This window comes from Girardinichthys multiradiatus, chromosome 23, assembly GCF_021462225.1.
Source record: "Girardinichthys multiradiatus isolate DD_20200921_A chromosome 23, DD_fGirMul_XY1, whole genome shotgun sequence".
Taxonomy (NCBI): Eukaryota; Metazoa; Chordata; class Actinopteri; order Cyprinodontiformes; family Goodeidae; genus Girardinichthys; species Girardinichthys multiradiatus.
Genome location: NC_061815.1, coordinates 19,096,354 through 19,120,325, shown reverse-complemented (window position 1 = coordinate 19,120,325; position 23,972 = coordinate 19,096,354). Strand labels below are relative to the sequence as shown.

The window sequence follows — 23,972 nt, the reverse complement described above, 5'->3', positions numbered from 1 at the left end:
TATTATATGCCAACCCACCACAATATACATTATACTTAACTACACTATAATGCATTATACGACCATGTATTATACTATGCTATAACAAATATCACATATATTTTGCTAAATTACACTGTATTATACTACAATATATGATACTATACTACACAATGCTAAACTACTCTGCATTAGACCACACTACAAAACATTACCATACTATACTTTACTTTGCTATATACGTACTATACTATGCTATGCTATGCTATGCTATGCTATACAGTGATAAACCGGAAAGGGCTGCACAATATTAGGCAATGATGATTTTATTGTTAAATATTGCGATGAGGAAATCAGTTGCACTTAGCAACATTTCCCTCACCGGAATATTAAAGTCAACAAATACTGCATTCCTGCATAATATTTAGGTTGCACTAATACTGCCACATCAAATATTTTGGGGTCCTAACACTCTACTCTACTCTACTCTACTCTACTCTACTCTACTCTACTCTACTCTACTCTACTCTACTCTACTCTACTCTACTCTACTCTACTCTGATCTGATCTGAAATAATCTGTAAGACCCATGTCTGTCGGGATTGCACCCATTGCATGTATTGCCACCAAACTCATTTATCCAGAAGCACCCTGCCTACTTCTTATTGAAAATGAAATGAATACTTGTTGGTGTTGCGTATTATGTGAAAAGCTTGTCATGCTTGCAGGGGAGCTCATGTGTAATAAAGAGGAGGCACGCTTCCCTTAGTGCACACTGATGCTTTGATGTACAAAGTTGACCTACGGTGCTTTACTGTACAATTTGTACAGTTTTCATACCCAAAAAACATATTCAAAATGTTTTAAGTAATTAACTGAAATGTCAAAATAACCAAAATACGGTATGAAGATATATTATTTAGCTCTTGGTAATTTAGAGGCCAAAAGCAGTTTTGCCATGAAATGTAAAATTACAAAGATGTGTATGAAGGTAACTTACATTTAAGGTTAGTGCCTTCAAAGTCTTTTTGTTTGATGTTTCTGAAGAGGAAATAATTTTATGTAATTTGAGTTCTTTGAAAGGATGAAATGAATCAATGCATTTTGTGGGTTTAACAGGAACTTGGTTTTTTTTTCTAACTTTCCAGACTTCTCTGCCCAATATGCATGGCAGTAATATGGTCAAGAAAGGAAAAGAAACAGGGGGAGAACAGAGTTGGCCCCACTGGCCCCTCACCATGCCTGTGTTGAATATGAAAATATATTATACCATAATGTCTTCAGTATGCAAGCTTGAAGAAAACCATATGAAAAAAGTCCCAGACAAAGAGTCTTCTGTGTTCCAGCTGACCCCCCTCCCACCCCTATCTTTCGTCTGCTTCAAGTGAGGGAGAGCGACCGCTGCATACAGGGAGAGAGTAAGAGAGAGCGAGAGGAAAGAGGTAAAAGGGGGAGGTGTGTGCAGTCATAGGAGCTGAAAAGAGCAGCACACACCCTTCGCTGCCTCACACTGCCAGACTGCCAGACCCACCGGAGTACAGGTGAGCAGCATGATCAGAGAGCTCTGAATCTAGGAATTTTATCTGTTGCTGAAACCGTGACTGCTGCAGTCTAAAGTCACCTGCTGCTTATTTTATTTATCTGTATGGCGCAAAATGCAATCTTAGCTTGGAGAAGCACATACAGGGGAATGGGTGATCAGAGGGAATGCAATGAACTGGGGAAGAAAAAGAGGGAAACTTTGAAAGTCTTTGTCTGAGTAGATGACAAACATCTGTGGTTGCTGCCTTGCACTGTGGCAAGCTGTAGGATTGCAGAGGGGTTGAATGGCTACATTAGTACTGATATTCAAAACTATTGTCCCAGCTGTACAGATTCTGCTGTGCAGCTAAGTTATAGACTTGAGCTGCACTGTGTAACTTTAGTGGGTGCATCCAATTAAGACCTGGCTGGAGACTGCATTTACTTGCTCATTTCTGTAATTGCTTCCTGTTAACACTGCAGGTGAGAGTTATTAGGTACTTTATAGGGGAGCAACAGGGGGTCTGGTTCTGCCATATGTTAAACATATCTATGGACCAATAGCAGTCCTTTATATTTCTTGTTCTTTAAAATAATAGAAAACTGCTTTGACAAAGGTTTGAATGCAATCAGTCACTCTACAATAAGTTCATGAAATAATGGTTATGCATCCAGAACTTTGATTTAAAATGTACGAATATTTGAACCCCTTTGATGACTAACAGGTTTTAGAAGTTGACTCAAACTGTTTTAGAAAGCTCCTCCTTCTAGACACAGATTTATGCACACCTCCTTCAAGTATTTATCTTGTTTCTTTGAACTTCTCCATCTGTGATTATAGGAGCAGGTTGACCTGGCACATGAAGCAGAGACAGCTCTACAAGGTCTTTCACAGAGTGATTTATGACAGCACTCTCAGTAATCCTGAGAAAAGTGGAGGCAAATACAAAGAGGCATCTCCGAGTTTCATTAGAGGCAGTGCATAGCAATGTTTTTCCTGTGTCAGTCATCGGGCTGCGCAAGCTGGGGCCCGTTTGCCATCACAGCCTCCTGAAACTGTGGAATTATGAGCCAGGAATGCCCATTTCAGAGCACTGCCCAAAATCATTTCACAGTGCTTCCAGGGGCCTTGAATGGCTCTTTTGTCTCATCAAGAGAGAGAAGGAGCAAAGGGCCCTACTAAAACCCTTTAGCATTTACAGCTGAGTGATTTGTGCATGCCAAAGTGTAAAGGATCCAAGCAAAGGGCGAGAAATAACAGACACACAGGAGCTCTGCCCTGGAGGCGTCTGATCATAAAGACAAAGCCAGAGCTGTGATGATGTGCTGCCTCAGTACAGCCCCTGTAATTTATACTGTTACACTTTTAGGGTCTTACAGTTGGCTTGGAAAGAAAGCTCACCTGACATCCAGACATTTCACATACCTTAACACTTGTGAACCCACAGCCTTTGATGATGTACAGATGCCATACCTGAGGTCGTGGGGGGATGAGTTATGAGGCAGCTGACATGCTTTCTACAAGTTGTCTATTGATGAGAATCTGTCAAAATGTACAATATGAGGATAGTGGGAGATAAAAAAGAATCACAGTTCCTGCAGCTGCAAGGACAGTTTCCTTTGTCTGTCATCACCAGCTGCAGAGAGCTGTGGATTTGGTGCTGTCATATAAATCCATCATAAAAATAAAAAATAAAAATTTTAAATTGCAAAGAAAGAGAAACATGCTTTTCACTTTTTGTTCTACAAATAAAATCTGAAAACTGTATCTTGCATTAATAGGCACACCCACTTTATTCTGATACTCCTAAATAAAATCCAGTGCAATGAGCTGTCTTCAGAAGTCCTGTAATTAGTAAAGTCTCAGTATAGATACAGCTATTGTGTGAAGGCTCAAGAGGGTTTAAAGAAACGCCACGGAGCCAACAGCATCATGAGGACCAATGAGCACAGCAGAAAGGTCAGGGATAAAGTTGTGGAGAGGTTTGAAAACAGGGTCAGATTAGAAAACAATATGCTTAGTTCTGGACTTCGTCTGTTGCACTGTTCAGTCCATTACACTAAGTACACATTCCCTGAAGTGGAACATGGAGATGGCAGCTTTATTGTGTGGGCATGCTTTTTTCAGGTAATGCAAGCTGGCCATAGCTGATAGGATGATGGATTTAACTAAATAAAGGTCAATCCTGGAAAAAAAAACAAAAAACTGTACAGACAGCAAAAGACTTGAAACTGGGTAGAATGATCACCGTCCAGCAGGATATTGAGGCTAAATATACGTCCAAAGCTATACAGTATAATGTTTGGAATGGTCTAGTCAAAGGCCAGAGTTCAAAAATCACTTGAGAATATGAGCCAAGACTTAAAAATTCCTGTTCCCACACATTTAATCTGATCAAGGTTGAGCTAGTTTGAAAAGAAAACTGGGCCAAAATGTCTGTCTTTAGATGAGGATGGTGTGTTAAGGAAGATGTTACAAAATATTTAAAACCTTGTACCCTTTTCATTCCACTTTACAATCATGTGCTACTTTTTGATAGTTCATAACATAAACTCCAAGCTAAAGAGGAAAACCATCAGTGCAAGCCAGTCTGTCTTTTGAACTTCAACCTACCTGTACTTGGAAGCGGGATGCTGGTGGGTTACATTCAACTTCAGTCGATCTGGTATTGTGAGTAAGGATAAAAGCTGGAGTGGGTTAGAAATTGTCAGATAGTCTGGAGTAAATTTAGCCCCCAAAGCTGCAGACAAACAAGCAGAGACCATTAAAAAGCCTGCAGCAGATGTAGATTTCAGTGGTCCATATGTCAGTGTTTTGTTTCCATAAATGGAGTCAAGTGTGCATCTCTGCTGCTGTCAGTTTGGAGTGTCCTACATCTGTTCTTCGTCTGCCATTTAATAAACATTTTCAGCATGGATTGAAGATAGCAATCTGTATGCATTCTAATCAATCTGGTGATGCTGTGTTGGGACAAGACCTCAACAAGTGCTCACCTTTCTTTTCTGTGATTACAGTAAACACGAAGTTCTGGCTTGACGAAAGACATCTTTCACAAAGGAAAACATCATAAACTTGTGGATAAAGGATCATCTGAACAGCCAACAAATGAGATGCAGACTGATCACACATCTGGGAGATTCAAAGAGCTATTGTCAGAGTGCCTAAACAATACCAGCCTTCATCTCTGCTCACTTGTCAGGATCACGCCAGTTAGAGACACTGTCGAGGATTTTGGCTTCCTTGCAGCAGGGAGGTGGGCATGTGTTGTGTTTGAGAGGACTGTGAGCAGGCCTCAACTCAGCTGGTTTTTCTACTGTCGAAACGTAAAGGATGAAAAAAAGGTTCAGGTGCTCACACACCTTTGAAAAAGATTAAAAGCAGGATAGCTGCTGTGTCTGCGAGGAATGTCACAGTTATGTGCATAGCTGTCTGCACTGGCCTCCCACTCCTCTGTGATACAGCTGTGAATCACAATCAAAAGCAAACTGAGCCCTCATCCGCTCAGGGGAGAGTCAGATCAAGGAAATGGAAGTGTAAACTCTGGTTAATCATTACAATCGGTGCTTTTATTAACATTAAGGGGGGAACATAACACTGCTTATTCTTAATGAAATGCTTTATAGGATCATCTTTGTGTAATCACTTCACCCTGGTTGGAAAATTTTAAAACTGGCACTTTGTAACGTATCACATCACAAACCCTGAGGGAGAGGTGATGATACTTTTACAAATTTACTGCAGGCCTGAATCAAATGTTACTTTTCATCTTTGGCCTACAGAAGGGAGCTGAATTTAAAGTCTGTATCCTTAAGGATATAGAATAATACTTCTCATTACACAGAATTAAATTTTTCCCATAAGACAAGGAACGTCTAATAAAATCCACTACTATTTGCCCACGATTGAACTGTACTTACCTCCAACCATTTCCAGTCAAATCTGACCAACCTTTCTGTCCCTGCTGAAGAAAAGCCTCTCCATGGCATCATACTGCCACCTCCATATTTCTAAATAGTGATAGTGCTTTCAGGTTGATGTGCGGAGTCATTTTTCCACCACACATTATATTTTACATGTAGACCAAGAAATAACAAAATTGTATCCTTAAATTATACTTTTATGACTTTTTCTCAACAATGACTTTCTTCTTGTCTTCTTGCATTATTGCCAGATTTGTGGAGTTAATGACGAAAAGCTGTTAAAAGATTCCCCTACTTACAATGTGGATCTCTGCAGCTCCTCCAGAGTTATCATGGGCTTCTGGGCTGCTTCTCAGATTACTGCTCATCTAGCACTATATTCACTTTCGGTGCATGGCCTGTTTGTTCACTAATGATATCTAACAAACCACTCATACCTTCACAGAACAGCTGGGTTTATATTAACAATAAATCACACATAGATGGATTCATTTTTACCAATTAGGTCACTTCTAAAATAAATTCTTTGCACTGAATGTTTATTTATTGATATCGGAGTAAAGGAGGCTGAACACAAATGCGCGTCACGGTATTATTTGTAAACAATTTTGAACATTATGTATTGTTTTCTTTCCGCTTCACCAGCACACACTACCTTGTGTTGGTCTATCACATAGAATCCTAATCAAATACATTAAAGTTTGTGGTTGTAATGTTAAAGGGGTTTGTATGCATATGTAACACTCTGTTTTGCATTGTTTTTGCATTTTACATACCTGTATTTAACAGGCATGTTTCTCCTTTTTGCAGGCCAGAAAATTAACCTGGACGTTGCCTAAATAAAGCACAGAGACCTAACATCTACGGACAGCTGATTTCTTAAAGCTAAAGCAGTTTGGATTTATTTTCCACACGGGTCAAAATTAAAGCTTTCAACCAAAGAGGACATTTAGAAGGCTGATGCAATTCGGTAATAACCAAGCAACTGTGACTTTAACGAATGAGAAACAAGCACAAAGCAACTCTTACTAAATACTTTGGAAGACTGTAAACAAAACAGCCTCTTGAATGAACTTTCCAGCATAAAATGTTATATTCACATGCACCTTAAATGGGAGGAAGTGCCATATACATTGTTTCCCTTCACGTCCGTCATGTTAGACTTATGATATCCAATATAAAGACCAGATCCCTTTCTTAAAAGGAAAAGTAATCTGTGGGCTGCAGACTAAGATGGAAACAAAAAGCATGTTCTGCTTACCAAAATAGAAGAGGAAAGGAAAGAAAAATCTGGGAAGGAGGAAAAACTGGAGAGTTTCATTACCCTTTGCTCCAGATTTTTCAGTGTTGTTTTTCCAACGGGATTTCTTCCAAGGGACGTTGGAGCTGACCCTCTGGGAGGTCCAATTAGACTGAGATAAACACTTCATGAAGGAACAAAGTAAGAGTAAACTCTTTACGGCAAATTTCAGCTGACTGCTTGGGGAAGGAAAACGGCTACAGCAGGAGTCATGCATGGAAGCAGGAACCTGAAGTGCTGAAGTGCCTCTTTACATTCTCAGTTTTTAGGTGTTTAAACAATTTTGTTGGACAAAAAACAGAAACAGAAGGATCTGATTCTGGATAGTAATGGAAAAAGGACATACATCTATAAGGAGAGGGGTGAGCTGGAGTCCAGGAGGACTGAGAAAACCTACTGAGTCAAAACAAGAAACGCACCCTCCTGAGACTGACCGCAACACATCCTGGGAGAAGACGGGATTCAGCAAACAGCATATTAGTCGAAAAACAAGTAGGTGTTTGCTTTATTTGCCATTTTCTGGTCTTTTTTTAATGTCAAAACGAAAGCAAAAACTTTTAATGCAGAAATAAATATAGCTGTAGTGTTCCCAGAGGTTTGTCTGGTACTTTAATGCACTACTTAGGCTCGGACTGACCTAAGAATAAATCTTGCTTAGAGAGACTGGGGCTGACAACACTTGGAGAAAAAACAGTCCAGGCTTGTCAGAGCAACCTGACACAGTAAAGCGCTGCATGAAACATCTGCTCCTGGGAAAGCAGAAATGGAAATACAATCATAGACAACATATCTTAATATACATCTCAAAAGCTGACAATCATGGGATAAAAGTAGTGGGAAAAGCTACTGGGAACTGTACTTTTATATCCATCTCCTTCTACCTCACAAACAAACAAACCAGCCAAAAAATGTAAAATGTTGTCACACTGTGACAACACAATAACTGAGCAAAACACGGCAACATGACAAGAAAAATAACTTCCTCTGGGCAGTGACAAGGCTTTCAGACACACTATTCAGACTGAGTAATTGGTCATTGTGCATTATAATAGAAATGTCGCAGCCATCAAAAACCGTCTTATCTAAATCTATAGCCTGTGTTCTACCAACACCCTTCTAATCACTCATTACCCAGTAATTAGTTTCCTCAGGTCCCTGAAAACAACACAAAGACGCTGATAAAAAACTCACTTTTTGTCTGTTTGAAAAGTTAATACCTCATAAGAATGATGTTAAAAGTAAAAAGAGAAAAGGAATTTGGTTTTTGCCCTGTGGTATTTGATTCTTGATTCTTCCAACCGTGTCTTGCAAAAGTATTCATACCTTTCCAAATGTTGTCGTACAGTGGTATGAAAAGTGTTTTCCCCTGCCTCATTTCTTATTTTCTTTTATTTTTTGTTTGTCACACTTAAGTGTTTCAGATCATCAAACAAATTTAAGTAATAGTCAAAGACAACAGACGTAAACACTAATTGCAGTTTTTAAATGAAGGTTTTTATTATTAAGAATGAAAAAAAAAATCCAAACCTACATGGCCCTGTGTTAAAAAGTGATTGCACTTTAAAGCTAATAACTGGTTGGGCCATCCTTAGCAGCAACGACTGCATCAAATGTTTGTGATAACTTGTAAAGAGCCATTTACAGCACTGTGGAGGAATTTTGGCCCACTTATCTTTGCAGAATTGTTGTATTTCAGCCACATTTGAAGGTTTTCGAGCATGAACGGCCTTTTTAAGATCATGCCACAGCATCTCCATTGGATTGACATCAGGACTTTGACTAGGCAACTTTAAAGTCTTCATTTTGGTTTTTGGATTTTTCAGCCATTCAGCGGTGGACTTGCTGGTGTGTTTTGGATCATTGTCCTGCTGCAGAACTCAAGTTCTTTTCAGCTTCAGGTCACAAACAGATAGCCAGACATTCTCCTTCAGGATTTTTTTGGTAGACAGCAAGTCTTCCAGGTCCTGAAGCAGCAAAACAGCCCCAGACCATCACACTACCACCACCACTATATTTTACTGTTGGTATAATGTTCTTCTTCTGAAATGCAGTGTTTGCACTTTTAGGCCAGATGTAATGGGACACACACCTTCCAAAAAGTTAAACTTTCATCTCATCAGTCCACAGATTATTTCCCAAAAGTCTTCTGGATCTCCAAGATGTTTTCTGGAACGTTTGAGATGAGCCTTAATATTCTCTTTGCTCAGCAGTGGTTTTCTTCTTGGAACTCTGCCATGCAAACCATTTATGCCACGTCTCTTTCTTATGGTGGAGACATGAACACTGACCTTAACTGAGGCAAGTGAGGCCTGCAGTTATTTGGATGTTATTGTTGGGGTCTTTTGTGACCTCTTGGACGAGTCATTGCTATGCTCTTGGGGTCATTTTGGTCTACCGGCCACTCCTGGGAAGGTTCAATACTGTTCCATGTTATTGCCATTTGTGGATAATGGCAGTCACTGTGATTCGTTGGAGTCCCAAAGCTTTAGAAATGGCTTTATAACCATTTTCAGACTGATAAATCTCAGCGACTATCTTTCTCATTTGTTCCTGAATTTCACTGGACGTTGGCATGATCTCTACCTTTTGAGAATCTTTTGGTCTACTTCACTTTGTCCGGCTGGTTCTATTTAATTGATTTCTTGACTGAGAACAGGTGTGGCAGTAATCAGGCCTGGGTGTTGCTAGAGAAGGTGAACTCAGATGTCATAAACCACAATTAAGTTATGTTTTAAAAGGGGGAGCAATCACTTTTTCACACAGGGCCATGTAGGTTTTTTTTTCTCCCTTAGTGATAAAAACCTTCATTAAAAATTTTTACTTTGTGTTTACTTGTGTTGTCAATGACTAATATTTGTCTGATGATCTGAAACACTTAAATGGGAAAAACATGCAAAAAATAAGAAATCAAAAAGGGGGAAATACTTTTTCACACCACTGTATTACAAACTACAATGTTTTTTAATTGGGATTTTAGACCAACACAAAGTATTGTGTTGATTATAAGGTGAAAGGAAGTTTCTCCAAAAAAGTTCACAATGACAGATTCGAAAAGGGTGACATGTAATTGTATTCCCCCTGTTACTCTGATACCGTGAATAAAATCTAGTGCAACTATCCCCCTTAAAAAGCCATCTAGTTAGTTAATAGAATCCATATGTGTGTGATTTAATCTCAGTAGAGGCGTAAGAAGTTTGCTAAAGAACCTTAGTAAACAAACAGCATCATGACGATCAAGGAACACAGCCAACAGGTCAGGGAGAAAGTTGTGTAGAAGTTTAAAAAAGGGTTAGGTTATAAAACAATAACCTTAGTTGTTGACTACTCAGGAAACACTGTTCAGTCCATCATCTGAAAATGGAAAAAGCAAGGTAAAACTCTACACCCAGCAAGACATGGCCATCCACCTAAATAAGCTGGACAAAAACAGCCCAGATAAGCAGCCTAGGTCCTTGGTACCTCTGGGGGAGGTAGACATGCAATCCACACATCTGGCAAGAAGAGAGCTATTGTTGAAAGAAAATCATGAAAACGTTACCACAGGTCATGTAGAGAACTCATCAAAACACTATGTCAGGAAACACTTATCATTTATAATGGCTTATCTTTTTATTTTTAACTTAGAAATGTAGACATTAGATACTATGTTCTCCTTGTAAAAACTCAGATACAGGAATACAATGTGGGCCCACTTTAGGTTAAATGCAACTGGAATAAGAGATTGATGCTTCAACATGTACTTAAAAGCTGTAATGTTACAACATTATCTTTTGATTATCTTTCAAAAACAGCATTAAATGCTTATTATGTCTGATTTATTCTTGTCAGAGAGGAATCATCACATGCTATGTCAATATGTAATCAAGACTTATGATTTATTACCCCTAATGATTAAATTATGGCCCACGGTGATTTTAATAGTCAGAAATATGTCAATTAATGTCGGTATAAGCCAATATTTATGTAGTTATCTATGATTTATGGCCAATATAAAAGTACATACTTTTTTTATTGTGACTGATGATGACCTCTGGAGGAGTTGGAGAGATCCAGAGTTCAGCTGGACGACTGTTAACAGAATAACTAGTATTCGTGCATTACACAAACCTGATCTTTATGAGAGAGGGTCAAGAAGCCATTGTTGAACGAAAACCTTAAGAAATCCAATTTAAACTTGGCCACAAGCCATATGGGGGACACAGCATGCAGGTCAAATAATGTCTAGTCAGAAACAAACAAAAGTGAACTTTCTGTTTGACAGGCAACATGCTATATGTGAAGAAAAACTAACACAATGCATCATGCTGAACAAACGGAGATTCATGGAGTTGGCGGTATTATGCTGTGAAAACACTTTTCTTCGACAGAGACACAGAGTCTAGAGTTTATTGGAGGATAAAATGGGTCAAATACAGGACAACTTTAGAAGAAGACCTGTTTGAAGCTAAAACAGAATTGAGACTGGGATGGAAGTTCACCTTCTAGCAGGACAAGGACTCTAAACAACCAGAGCTGCAATGAATAGTTTAGATCAAAGCATATTCATTTGTTGCAATGGCCCAGTAAAAGTAAAAACATAAATTCAATTTAGAATCAGTGGCAAGTCTTGAAAATGAATCTTCACAGATGCTCTCCATTTCTACTTTGTAGTGACAGAAAATGTAGATCTCTAGACATGAAAAGCTGGTAGAAACATAGACCAAAAGATCACAGAAAATGGTGGTTCTACTAAGCATTGATTCATACATTTGAATGCCACATTTTTCAGATTTTCGTGTCTAAATGTTTTGAAAAAGATATACCATTTTCCTTCCACTTAACAATTATGTTGGTTTATGTTGGTTAATTGCACAAAAGCCCAAATGAAATATATTTCTGGTTGTAGTCCAAAAATGTAAAGCATTTGAAAGGGTATGAATACTTTTGTAATGAGAACCGCTGAGAGTTTAAGTCTCACTCAGTCTGGTGAAATACACGGCCCTCTGTTAATCCCCGTCTTTCCATACCATTTCACACATCACCCACAGGGTCCTGGGCTGTCATCCTGCTCCCCACACAGCCATCAACCCGGAGAAAGATAACATCCGACAGGGTAATCTGACCTTTGATACACAAATGTAGGGTAGGCCCCCTTGAATTGAATTCTGCTGCTGTAAGCGGAAGTCTTCCTGGCTGCTCCACCCCAGGCAGGGGATGGGGGGAAAGGGACAGCAGGCATGGAGAAGAGACAGAAAAAGTTAAGAGGTGTAGGTGAGGTAGAAATGAAGGGTGGGCAATATGATGCAAAGCTCTGTACATCAAGTCAGGAAATTCCTGTCCTGCCTTTGCAAGTTGGAGTTCAGAGAGAGCAGACACTTGGTCTGAGATAATTGTTAGTTAACATACATGGCATATTCCGACTGATGTGAAGGGCAGCAGGGGTCAGGTGCTGGAGCTCTGGAGGCTCACTGGTCTAATCCATGTAAACATAAGCTGAGGTATCTCTGGTTTGCACTTCAAAGTTTGCAACAAAGGGTCAGAGGCTCCCCTGCCATCACAGGACATTGCAGAGATAAACTGCTCAATACTTACGATTGGCAGGACACTTATCCAAAGCTGTCAAAACAAAGATGAATCTCTGCAAAAACTACTGCTGAAACATAAACACTCTGTCAACAGTAGCAACGGATTTCACTCTCAGAAGGGTCTTCATTTTATTATTTAGAGAAAAGCATATGAAAGTAGCATTATGCATTTGTAATAGTATGTATTTCAGTAACTCAATTCTCATTTAGAAAAAATGAAACTGAAGCGGAGGTTGAGTGACAGACAGTGTAACCTCCAGCTACAAACCCTCCCTCCTTACCGTCCCTTCCCTTCCCTCCCCTCTCTCCCTCTCCCTCCCTCCCTGTCTGTGTCCTGCTGGACTGCAGAGAAAAAGAAATCCGATCTTGTGTCTTGCTCCAGAAAAGAGGGGGTGTCAAGTCTTCAGACACACTTAAAATTGAAAACTCTTGTGGAGGTACTACAAGACAGCGGAGGTCTGAGTTTTGACATTGAAAAGGTAAGAGGAGTTAGGTGCTGATGTGGATCTAACAGCGAGGCAAACTCTCAGGGAACTTGTGAGGATGTGCCATGGTTTAAATTCCAACGGAGGAGCAGTTGTGTTGGATTTGTGAGGAAAGGTGAATCGTCTGTGGTTATGTGTGGAGTTTGTTACTCTAGAAACTTTACAGGATGTTTTGATTTTTTACTTTGATTAAACGCTGACTGTATTGTGTTGAGTTTCTTAGACATTTGGTTTATTATGTGACCTAAAGTTTTCCTCTATATTTTCTTTTGGTTGTTATTTTTTTATAGATATAATTTAAAAGCAATAATTTAACTTTTGGTTTGGTCTCTAAGGGGTTCTGCACCTGTATGCTATCTGATTACCCGTCTGGCCTCCAGTCAAACATCTAAGCCGGATATATATATATATATATATAAACTTTAAATATCTTCTATCAGTCAGTTCATTTGTGATAGATGAATCATCTACCAGATTTACAGTATCTCTATGACAACCACTTCATTACTGTGCTCACTAAAGAGTCTCTTTTTCCAAGAGTATATTTTGTAATAAAAAAAAAGAAAAGCCCGGATCAAGTTTTTATTTCCCTCTTTGATGTAGTTACTATGTTTAAAATGGGAACACTTAATTGTATAGTGTATTTATAGACAGCACTCTCAGAAAATAACATTTGGTAGCTGTAGATTGTAAAAGCGGTCTATTAAGGGCTTGAGCTCCAGTATTGCACAAATTAGCTACAGAGAGAAACCAAAGGCATGCTGCAAGCGCAGGCGGGGAGTTTTCTCAGCCGTGGAGGAATGCTCAGGGAGGGATGACTGCAGATGGCAGAGGAAATAGTTCCACTGCCTAGAAAAGAGAGCTTTTAAGCTCAAACAACAAAGTTTCTGTTTCAGCATAAGCAATTTCAATCAAATCTGTTGAACTTGTGTAGGAAAAAGGTTGTCAGACTCTACGTTTGCTGTAGCAGCAAAAGGCTGACCAAGTTCCATTAACTTTATTACTTAGCAAGCTTTGCCTTTTCATTAACATTTTTGTTTCATATGTGTCTCAGCCTTTGTCTATTAGCTCACTGTCTAGAGCTGCAGACTGCTGAGTCAAATGTCCACAAAGGCCCTTTTTTCTTGCTACATTGGTTAGAATCAAAAGCAAAGCAAACAACAATCTGGACAATGAGGTGGTAAAAGAGTTATGTGGGTTTTAAAGAGAATATTAAGAGCCAGACTTATAAAAGAAATTCCCCCATGTTGGCTTTATCTATTTGCATATAAAAACGTTAAGCATAGTTTTGTGGTGATGCTTAGGGAGCTGTCTCTGTATAGCAGTGGGTCTCAAGCTTTTTATAACAAGTGCTACCTTCGTAAAGTTTTTTTAAGTACAGCCATACTGACTTCTTCTACCTTGTAAATACAGTTTTTTCTAACATTTATTGCAGAAATATGCTTTACTATTATCATTGCTATTTAGCTTAATTCATGAAGAGGATCTCAAGACCATACCTTTGTTGAATGGCAACCCCAGCTTTTGGAGCCACTAGGTTAAGAAAGGCAGTTTAATTTTTCATTTTTACCCAGAAGTTGAAATTTTGAAGTTTCAAGCTGAAAAGGTTAATAGAAAGGTCCTGTGTACATGGAGTTTCCAGTGGAAAAGGTTTCTCACCCACTCCAACATTAAAATCCAATATGTCACAACTTTTTCAGTGAACATGTATGTACAGTATTTGAAAATGCAGAGAAACAATTTATCATCATCTTGCAGTTCAAAAGGTAATTAGCCACTGAAAATATCAATGAGCAAATCCTGCTTGTTTGTGAAATTGGAAGTGGAACATGGTTAAGTTGGGTTTGATGTCATTCCCAGATCTCTGGGATTTTAAACTGCCAAGAAATGTAAACAGAAAGAAATGTTAAACACTAGGAACTAGCACTACTTGTGCATCTACCTTCCATTTAATGTAGGTAATTAGATTAATAAGGTGTTTGCCCACATTAAACAGAAGACAAACAAATCATGAGTGTTGGTTTTCAGTATTTTCATTTCAACAAATTTTGGCTGTATTTTATAGCGAATGTGTGCTAAAAACCTTTTTGTCATCTTTCCTGCTTTCTGTGTCTAATTAGATCTGAGCAGGAGTGCCAGTTTATCAGAAAAAGAGCTGAAGGAGGCGCGGCTGAAAAGTCACATCATTGCCGCTCAGCTCACCATCCCCTCCAACTCTGGCTCCAGCTCCAGGGGTGTGCAGCTTTTCAACCGGCGCAAGCAGAGAGTGAACGCCTTCACGCTTGAAAGTTGTGGACAAGGGTCAGAGGTGGACAAAACTGAGAATGTGAAAAGTGATTTCTTGTCTGATAAGCAAACCTGGGCAGAGAGGAGCTGTGAGGAAAAGGACAGAGACCTTAACTTGAAGAATAATAAGACAAATTTCTTGCCAACTGTAAGCACCCTTTCAATTGGTGATATAATGGACGAGCAAAGTAAAAATTTTATCAAGGAAGAAGTCATGGAGAACAATGATATCCAGGAAAGACATTTCCTCCCTGTCAAAGAAGAGCCAGAAGAAGAGGAAGACATAAAAGACAAGATTCATGAGGATCTAGAGGATGTTGCAAGGCACGAAACTCCTCTGGGAAGTAATAACTCTCATCCAGCTGTGATGACACATGTTGAAAGGAAGACAGAGACAAATGAGGGCCACCCAGAGGTTGTTCCCAATGAAAAGCTTCCTAATGGCTGTCACAGCACCTCTGGTTCAGAGAGGACCTCCTTACTCTCATCCTCCAAAAAGACGGCCGCCTTAATCAACAGAACAGCCCGACCCTTCTTCTCACCACCAACAGTGCACTCTCCAGAGGTAGTCAGTCCTGCTCTAGACATCCCACCTCCACCGTCTTATGCCACTCCTCCTCTCCCTTCGTCCACTCAACCTGTCACATTCTCCTCTCCACCTCCAGCACCATCATATCCAACACCTCCGCTGCCAGCCTTCACAAACCGACCCCCACAGACTTTCTACTCAAGTCCACCTCCAATGTCTCCTGTTACCTCCCCATCATGTCCTTCACCATCTAACTTTCCTGTTTCCCAGCACCTACCTGCACCCCACTGTGGCCCCTCGACAGCCCCAAAGCCCTCCACCTTTGTTCCACTGCCCACTGGAGAAAGGAAGTTGATAACAACAATCAAAACAGGGATACTAGAAGAAGGTTCAGCCAGAAGGGCAAACAAGAAGTCAATGTTTACATTTAAAGAGAAGCCAGTGGTCACTCCAAACCCTGAATTGCTCTCTTTGGTGCAAGGAGTGGATGAAAGAAAGAAACATGGACACAGATTGGTCCCTGAACCTGTATCTGAAGAGGAGTTACTGGCTTTGGGAGCAGAAGCCTCCAACTTCCTTGCCAAAGAAGAGGTAAAAACAAAGGGAGCAAGAGCCCCAGAGTGGGCCTCTTGTCTCAAGAGCTCAAAGACCCGACCAAGGCTGGACCACCATCCAGAGCAGACCCTCACAAATGTGTCAGGAAAGGGGGCAGAACTGTTTGCTAAGCGTCAGTCAAGGATGGAGAAATATGTTGTTCAGAATGAGAATCCAGGACAAATTAGATCTCCTTCTCCTACAACGTCTCTGCCACCATCCTGGGTTTATCCATCGAACATGCCAGGAAGGGTCAAAGCCATTGCCAAGAACTCTGAAGTAAATGCACAGATTTCACAAAATTTAAAGGCCCAGCAAGTCGTCAAGCAAAAACCAAAACCAAAACTTACAGTACCAGAGCCAGTTCTGGAGCCACCTACGTCTTTAGAAAATGGTTGTTCCAAGATAGAGATGGACCTCGCAAGACACCGTCCCTATCAGCTCAACTCTTCCCTCTTCGTCTTTAACCCAGTCAAGGACCCGATAAGCACACTACCCAAAGGAGCGCCTCAAGCCAAGAACTTACTTAGTGGCCAAAGTTTTTCCAGACAGACTTCTTTACCTAACACAGCCTCTTCTTGCTTCAGTAGCATGTCTCTTCAGCAGCCTCTCACCTCCAAAAGAGGATCAGGGCACCCTTCAAATCCGGCTTCCCCGCATCCAAGGATCACTTCTCCGATGTCTGCTTTTTCTCCAGAGCGAGTATCCTCCCCTCGGTCTGGAATTCAGGCACCAAAGCCAACGTTTTCTGCCAAGAAGGCAGGAATTACGCCACAGGTGTGGAGACCGAGCTTATCTCATTTTTAAATTAGACTGACTATTTTATAGTGATGGAACATGTGGTTGGCATATGGAAACTAATTTAAGTGAGGCTAAAAATCACTGCACTTTGTTTAAACCACTGACTTTTCTTGTGCCTTTTCATAGCATCAGGTTTCGCCGCAGTATGAAGGAACAATTGTAACACTGACATTTACCATGAAACAGTGGATGACATAGATAACCACACATTTAAGTTAGGGATGAAATGTTTTGCAAATGATAAAATTATTTAAGTAAATACATCCTGCTTTATCTGTGAAAACATAGTATAATTGCATTTTTTTTTGGGAACCAAAATCCATTCAGCAGTGATTAAGTTCTGAAAATTAAAACTGTGCTTTGGTGTAATTGATAAAAGTTAGCAATCTCAAAAGCAACACTGGATATAAGCACTAAATGTCAATTTAAGGAACATTTTGAAACATAAAAACAATCTCATAAGTTCTCCACCGGGCACCATCAGGATTCTGCTTCACAAAGACATTTAACAGATGGTTTACCATCTGCTTTATGATCTATGATTTGCAACTTAACACTTTTCAGAGGAATGAAAGTTGTCACAGGAGGAATCTTTTATGCCTTTATGTCTTTGGGCAATTTACTCAGCTTTCTAGCTTCATTTACCTAAACACATGGTACATATGCTTGCATTCTGTGCTACTTTAAATTTGCATCAGTTTGCATCTGTTGACACTTTTCCAACTTAAAGCAGTAATTCTGTTTTCATTCTGTTGTGTTCGTGTCTGTTTCTTTACAAAAACTTTGATTTACTGCTCTTTCCTGCTGTTTCTCCCCTGTCTCTTATAACTGAGAGTGTTCTTTGCAAAAATAAGTTTGTTCTTTTCTGATTAAATCTTCTTGCTAACACTGCAAAGATTTCCTTCTATTTTTTTCGTCCTTTAATTTCCTGTTTCCACTGGCGTCTCTTAGGCATTTAATCCCGCTGCTAAATCATTTCTGTTGAACTCCTTTGCTGTCGCTGGGAACATCTAAAATACCAGTAAATGTTATGCCTTTATTAAATACAGAGACAACCTACAGCCAGAAACATCAGTGTTCAAGTTCAGCTTTCTGTCTTAACAGTTAATAACTTAAAAAAATTAATTAAAAAAAATCTTAAAAACCTTCAGTTTATTTCCAACAGCAAAGCTTTAAACCTTTAGAGGATGACTATGATCTTACATGAAAATAACTTATACGATAAATGATACTTGCGCTTTGAATTATAACACAACACCTTCTTGACATGTTATCATCCTAAGAAAAGATAGTTAATTCTTAATTGGCAAGGACACATGATGAAATGCAACCTTTGCTTTGGTTGAGTAACTTCATATCCTTGGAAAGGGTAACTACCTCAGGAGGGCAAAATGACAGTAACCTGAGAGAGACACTATATACTGGGCCTACATGTGCTAATGGCCAGGCTTACTCAAGAAACACATGTAGAGGAAAAGGAAAGTCTAAAGTTGGTTTGCATGTAACTGAGGCCCAAAGTGAACAGATATATTTAAACCTGTCAAAACATTTTTACTTTTCTGACAATTCAACCTTTCTCAGGGTTGTGTCACCAAAATGGTCAGTTTATGAATGCTGTATAATGTTGTATAATGATTGAAATTTGAAAAAAAGGAGGATATGCTAGTTAATCACAATACTGCAGTCTAAAAGCTTTTGTTTTACAAATCTTTGTCTTTTACGTGCATTAAAGAAAAATCATGTGTCATGTTCCAACAGGAATCAAAGGAGTCCTCCCCTGTTGAGTTTACTGGTGAAACATCCACAGCAACCAGCACACCTAGCTTAACCAGACATTTCAGCAGCCTGGCTAGCCAAACAACTAGATTATCAATCTCCAGCTCTCAAACAAGCCAATCACCAACGACCATCAGTGGATCCATCTGCTCAGTCACGTCTCCTATCGACCCGTCCAGTAATGCAAGATCCCAGTCCTTTATGACCAATCAGAATAATCAGTTTTCTTCTGTCAACTCCACTTCTACACCCAGGACCTACCAAACAGCTACAGCCACCTCTCCATGCTCTCCACCTTGGGGTTTAAGATGTCAGTCCCCAGCTGTCAGCCAGTCCTCCACCACTGCCTCCATTCCTTCTTTCAGACCCTCAGAAAACTCTAAAACTAATTACCCTATTTCTCCTCCTTGGGGTTCTAGATGCCAGTCCCCATTTGTGAGCAATAACAAGGCCTCCACGGCTGCATCTTTCTCCACGTCCAGACCCTCCATTACATCTGTTGCCACTTCTCCAATATCCCCTCCCTGGGGATCAAGGTGCCAATCCCCAGGAGTGAGTCAGAATACCCAATCTTCCACCATTTCCCCATGTCCTACATTCAGACCTTCCCTAACTCCTCCATGGGGATCAAGATGTCACTCGCCATCTGTAAGCCAGAATAATCAATCCTCTGGTGTCTCTGTTTCCCCATCCAGACCTTTGCAAATATTTGCAGCCACATCTCCTGTCTACCCTCCATGGGGCTCACGCTCCCAATCACCTGCGCTGTTTCAAAGCAGCTCATCCTTTCATTCCCCTAATCATCTGCACACAACAGCCACCACCTCACCTCCACAACAAAAAGACAGTAGCTGCATGTCCCAGATTGTTAACAACCTAGACTCAAAAGCAAATCATCGACTCCTTGCGAAAAATATTATAAATGCAGCCAAACGTAAAAACAGCCCCTCCCCTGGTGCACTGAGCGGTCATAGCCTCCCCATTTCACCTCTGGGAAATACCCAAAATGACTGGCAAAAACCACCAATCGGCCCCTTCCTGCAGACACCCTTGGGGGCACAGTCTCCCACCTTCACCAGCCCTCCTCCCACCCCAACTCAGAGAATCTGCTCCCCTGTAAGGCTCTACAACACCCGTTCTCTGACCGACTCGGATGCATCTGTTGAGTCTGAGGACTCAGGCCTCAGGTCACCTGGCCTGCACTCCTACAACAACTGCCCCCGTGGTTGGGGAGGCAGCCTGAGGGTCAAAAGAAGTACTGTCTCCACTGACCTGTGAGGTTGTTAGCCTACTGGATGTTCAATTAAAACATACTTCCTGTGTAAACTTATTTTTGGCATTTAAAAATAGTTTGAAAGAGTTTTGGACTGAGTTTCCTTACATTTCAGTAAAGCTAATTGTTGGGCCTAAACCATAGTAAATGTTGTATCAAGATAGTTATAGTTTTCCATATGGCTCACATTCCTTGTATGCACTGACAAGAACAAGTTTTTTATGAAACACAGTTGCTGTGGCTTGTACGCTTTTGACATACCAAAAGTGCTAAAAACATAATCAAAGATTTTAAATCGTCTCCACTATAGTTTTGGAACAAAGAAATGTCACAGTCATTACTACATTTATCATATTGACTGGTCTAATAAAAGTCATAACGGAAAGAGACTCAAGGCATAGAACAGACACATTAAAATGCTAATAATATTTAGCTTAATGGGCATTTCAGTGCTTTAGTTAAAACATGATATTTTGCACTTATACACTACATGCAATGGTCATATTTTACCATAAAGTCAGTTGTAATTGCTTTATTTTGTACTGGGTGGTATCTTGAACTTTTTCACATTTTGCTGTGTTTCAATCACCAACTTACATTTTATTATTGGACCTTATCATTTTAAATGATCCAAAGTGGTTTTCAAAATTGAACAAAAATCTAAGATAGTGTGCATTTGAATTTAGCACCCCTGTGTCCATACTTTGTAGAACCCACTTTCGTTGTAATTACATTTGCATGTCTTTTGGTAGATGTTTCTATCAACCTTTCACATCTTAAGGAGGATAATGTTGCTTGGTCTTGCAAAACAGCTCAGGCTTAGTTAGATTTCATTCAGAGCTTCTGTAAACAGCAATTTTTAAGTCACAGTTTCTTGTTTGGACTTAGGTCTGGGATTGACAGGGCCATTCTAACACATGAATATGCTTTGATCTAAACCATTGTAATGTAGCTAAGGCTGTATATTTAGTGTTGTCCTTCTGGAAGGTAAACTTCTGCTCTACTCTCAAGTCTTTTGAAGCCTCTAACCGGTTTTCTTCTGATATAACCTGTATTTAGCTTGCTTGTACACTGTAGAAAACCATCCCCACTGCATGATACCGCCAGCACCATGTTTCACTATGGTGATGATTTGCCATGGTTATTGTGCAGTATTTTTTTTCTCGAACACATAGCGCCTTCCATGTAGGCAAAACATTAACGTTTGTGGGTGTGGTGTGACAAAATCTATCTGCTATCAAGGGCAATGAATAGTTTTCCAAGTTACAAAGCCCAAAGCTCCTAAAAACTTTTCCATGATGTTCACATTGTCATTCTTGGTAAAAAAAAAAAGAAAGAAGATTGATCTAAATTCCACCTTAACCCATTTACATTAAAGTCAATCGACAATTTTTGCAGTGCAAAACCAGTTGGCATGTTGTATAAAGGCTCTTTTAAATATTTGAAAAAACGAACGTGTGCTTCACAGATGGAACATCAGACAAAGGGAGAGTATTGAAAAAAAGACATGTGGAAGTAAAGTTTAATCAAGTATTGGTGACATGCGTAAATATTCTCAGAATATGTTTTTTTTATGTTTACTTTGCTATCACCAACACCCACAGCTCATTACTTCATATCAGTAGGATCTTTGACGTGGGATAGATAAAATGTTTCAGTCTGTTTCAATGAGGTTTGGAGGCAGAAGTGTATTTCACACAAGTAGAGTAACATGATTAAAGGTTATGATGAAAAGAGCATAAGTATGTTGGAAGCCATGCAGTGTTTGTCAGAGAGAGATCAAAGGTATTAAATATATTATATTTCAGCTGGATAATGAAAGTCTAATGTATATTTTTTGTAACTTCTAACATTTCTCTGTATACTTGAATGCAGTTGTGATCATTCCATTGTAAAGACTAAATAGGCATTATTAAAAGCTTGAGCTCAAACAAATACACCAGTCAAATAAATGTCTTGCTATTAAACTTTAACCAGTTTTGGATGACACTGCATTTTGACATGAAGCTGGCAATTAGCTGCAAATGTAAATGCTCCCAGAATTATGTTTCTGCGTCAAGAAGTGTAACTCTTCCCACCATGCCTGCTCCTCCACCAGAACAACACATTACTTCTGCATTTGCTGACTCACAGGCTAAGAGCATCAGCACATTGCTAAATATTTACTCTGTGTGTCTTTTGAGTGACAGGAACTTCTGCTTCTTGGTGTCCTTGCTCCCTCAGCAGGATTGAGCCTATCACTGTCATGGATAGATTTCAGCTCTGGACAAAATGCAGATACCCTCAAACAGATACAAAAAATATATCATCACCTGTTTAATTCTGCTTAATGGTTTTACAGCTACCTAATAATGTCACTGCATTTCGTAATTAAATTCTTGTTTTATATCATAACACAATAAATCCACAACTGATGCAAAATAAAACATCTGTTTCAATTTATTTAAATGCAATAACAAACCAAATTGACATTTTTAACCAATTGAGGATTTTCTAAGCATGTGTAGTGTCCATAAAATCAGTGGAAACAAAGTAAGTGGAAGGGAAAAGAAGAAATGACAAGCAATGTCAATCTACTGCAGATAAACACTAAGTGAATTCCTGAAGAAGTTGTAAAATTTCAAAGACCTGACAATAGGTCCAGGCACAAATTAAAAAAAAACATCTGTTTCATAGTTTTACTTCTTAGATAATTTTCGGCTGCAAGTCTTATATTCACATAAATAAAACAATAAAACAATGAACATGTTATTGATTAAGCACACTCTAAGCCACAATATGGTAGTAATACGTGAAAATTCCACCCATAAGAATTAAGAGGGTAAATAGCTGTTTATCAAATGCACTTGATTAACTGATCATCAGGGTGAGTACCTTACCTTCATTAGGGCAGGAGTTTTGGAAGATTCCTCCTTGTGTTTTGATATTATACTAAACAATTAATCAGCAATTGACTTCATATAACAAATGATGCTGCCTGTCAATCAAAAAATGAAATTAAAATAAGTTTCTAACTAAGGCAATTAAAAAGAAAATACTACAGTAAACATATGATTATAAGGAAAGGTCACCAGTAAAAATATTACTCTTTTTTCTTAAACAGAGCACAGCTCAAGTTTGCAATTTTAGTTGCAAACAAACTAAAGGGCTTTTGGAACAATCTTCTTTAGACTGATTAGTCCAGATTTAAGACTGGCATCTGCAATGCACACCGTAATGATCAGTGAAAACCAAGAACTGTATTTAAACACATCCTAACAACCATCAAGCATGGTGGTGGAGGTTAATGATTTGGTCTTATTTTCCAGCCCAGCAATAAGGCATTTGCAGCCACAGAGTTAACTAACAACTCAGTTTAATAAATGATCATGGGATAAAATTTCAGACCATTGTTACAACAACTCCAAAGAAAAAAGAAAGAATCAAATCCACACCTCATTCTGACCGAGATGCTCTGCCTTCAAATTTCAATGCTCCAAATATAGATGAAAGTGACATTTCACTGTGATGTAAGGTACAGAACACAATTATTTCAACGTATTGCTTCAAGGGCACCTTTACAGGCTGTAGAATTATGGAAGGTCATTTGCAAAGAACCATTTATGCTTAGTTTTTGTTAAAGAGTTTAATGTTCATTTAAAGTTGTTTGAGATATTATTAAGATTGTAGAATTTATTTCACTTCTTTTATTTTAATATATAAAAACTTAAGAGAAAAAGAAAAATTTTTAATAACTATATATATTAATATAACTTCTCGAGACCAAGGTCAGACTGTAGCACTCCTGTGCATTCTCATCAAAAAGCGGGGAATTATCTGGTATAGATAATAATATTAATATTAAAAGTAAATAATGGTGTGATTTGCTTGTACTAATACAGCATTTTGCAAATACCGTAGCTTCAATGATTTAAAAGTCCCACTTTTAAATATAGTCATAAAA

At 39.2% G+C, this 23,972-nt stretch overlaps 1 protein-coding gene across 3 annotated transcripts; it reads left to right on the top strand.

The window, feature by feature from the left end:
- Positions 1–1,400: 1,400 nt before the first annotated feature.
- LOC124860243 (synaptopodin) lies at positions 1,401–22,455 on the top strand. Of its 3 annotated transcripts, none has more exons than XM_047353365.1 (5): positions 1,401–1,520; positions 4,516–4,754; positions 6,232–7,213; positions 14,891–16,956; positions 18,739–22,455. In XM_047353365.1, exons 3-5 carry the CDS (start codon positions 7,051–7,053, stop codon positions 20,032–20,034), a joined length of 3,525 nt encoding a protein of 1,174 aa, XP_047209321.1. In that variant the 5' UTR covers positions 1,401–1,520; positions 4,516–4,754; positions 6,232–7,050; the 3' UTR covers positions 20,035–22,455. The 3 variants fall into 3 exon arrangements, with proteins under 3 accessions (XP_047209321.1, XP_047209322.1, XP_047209320.1); XM_047353364.1 differs by lacking the exon at positions 1,401–1,520 and adding an exon at positions 2,367–2,384; XM_047353366.1 differs by lacking the exon at positions 4,516–4,754 and having other exon boundaries at positions 1,436–1,520.
- The last annotated feature ends 1,517 nt before the right edge of the window (positions 22,456–23,972 follow it).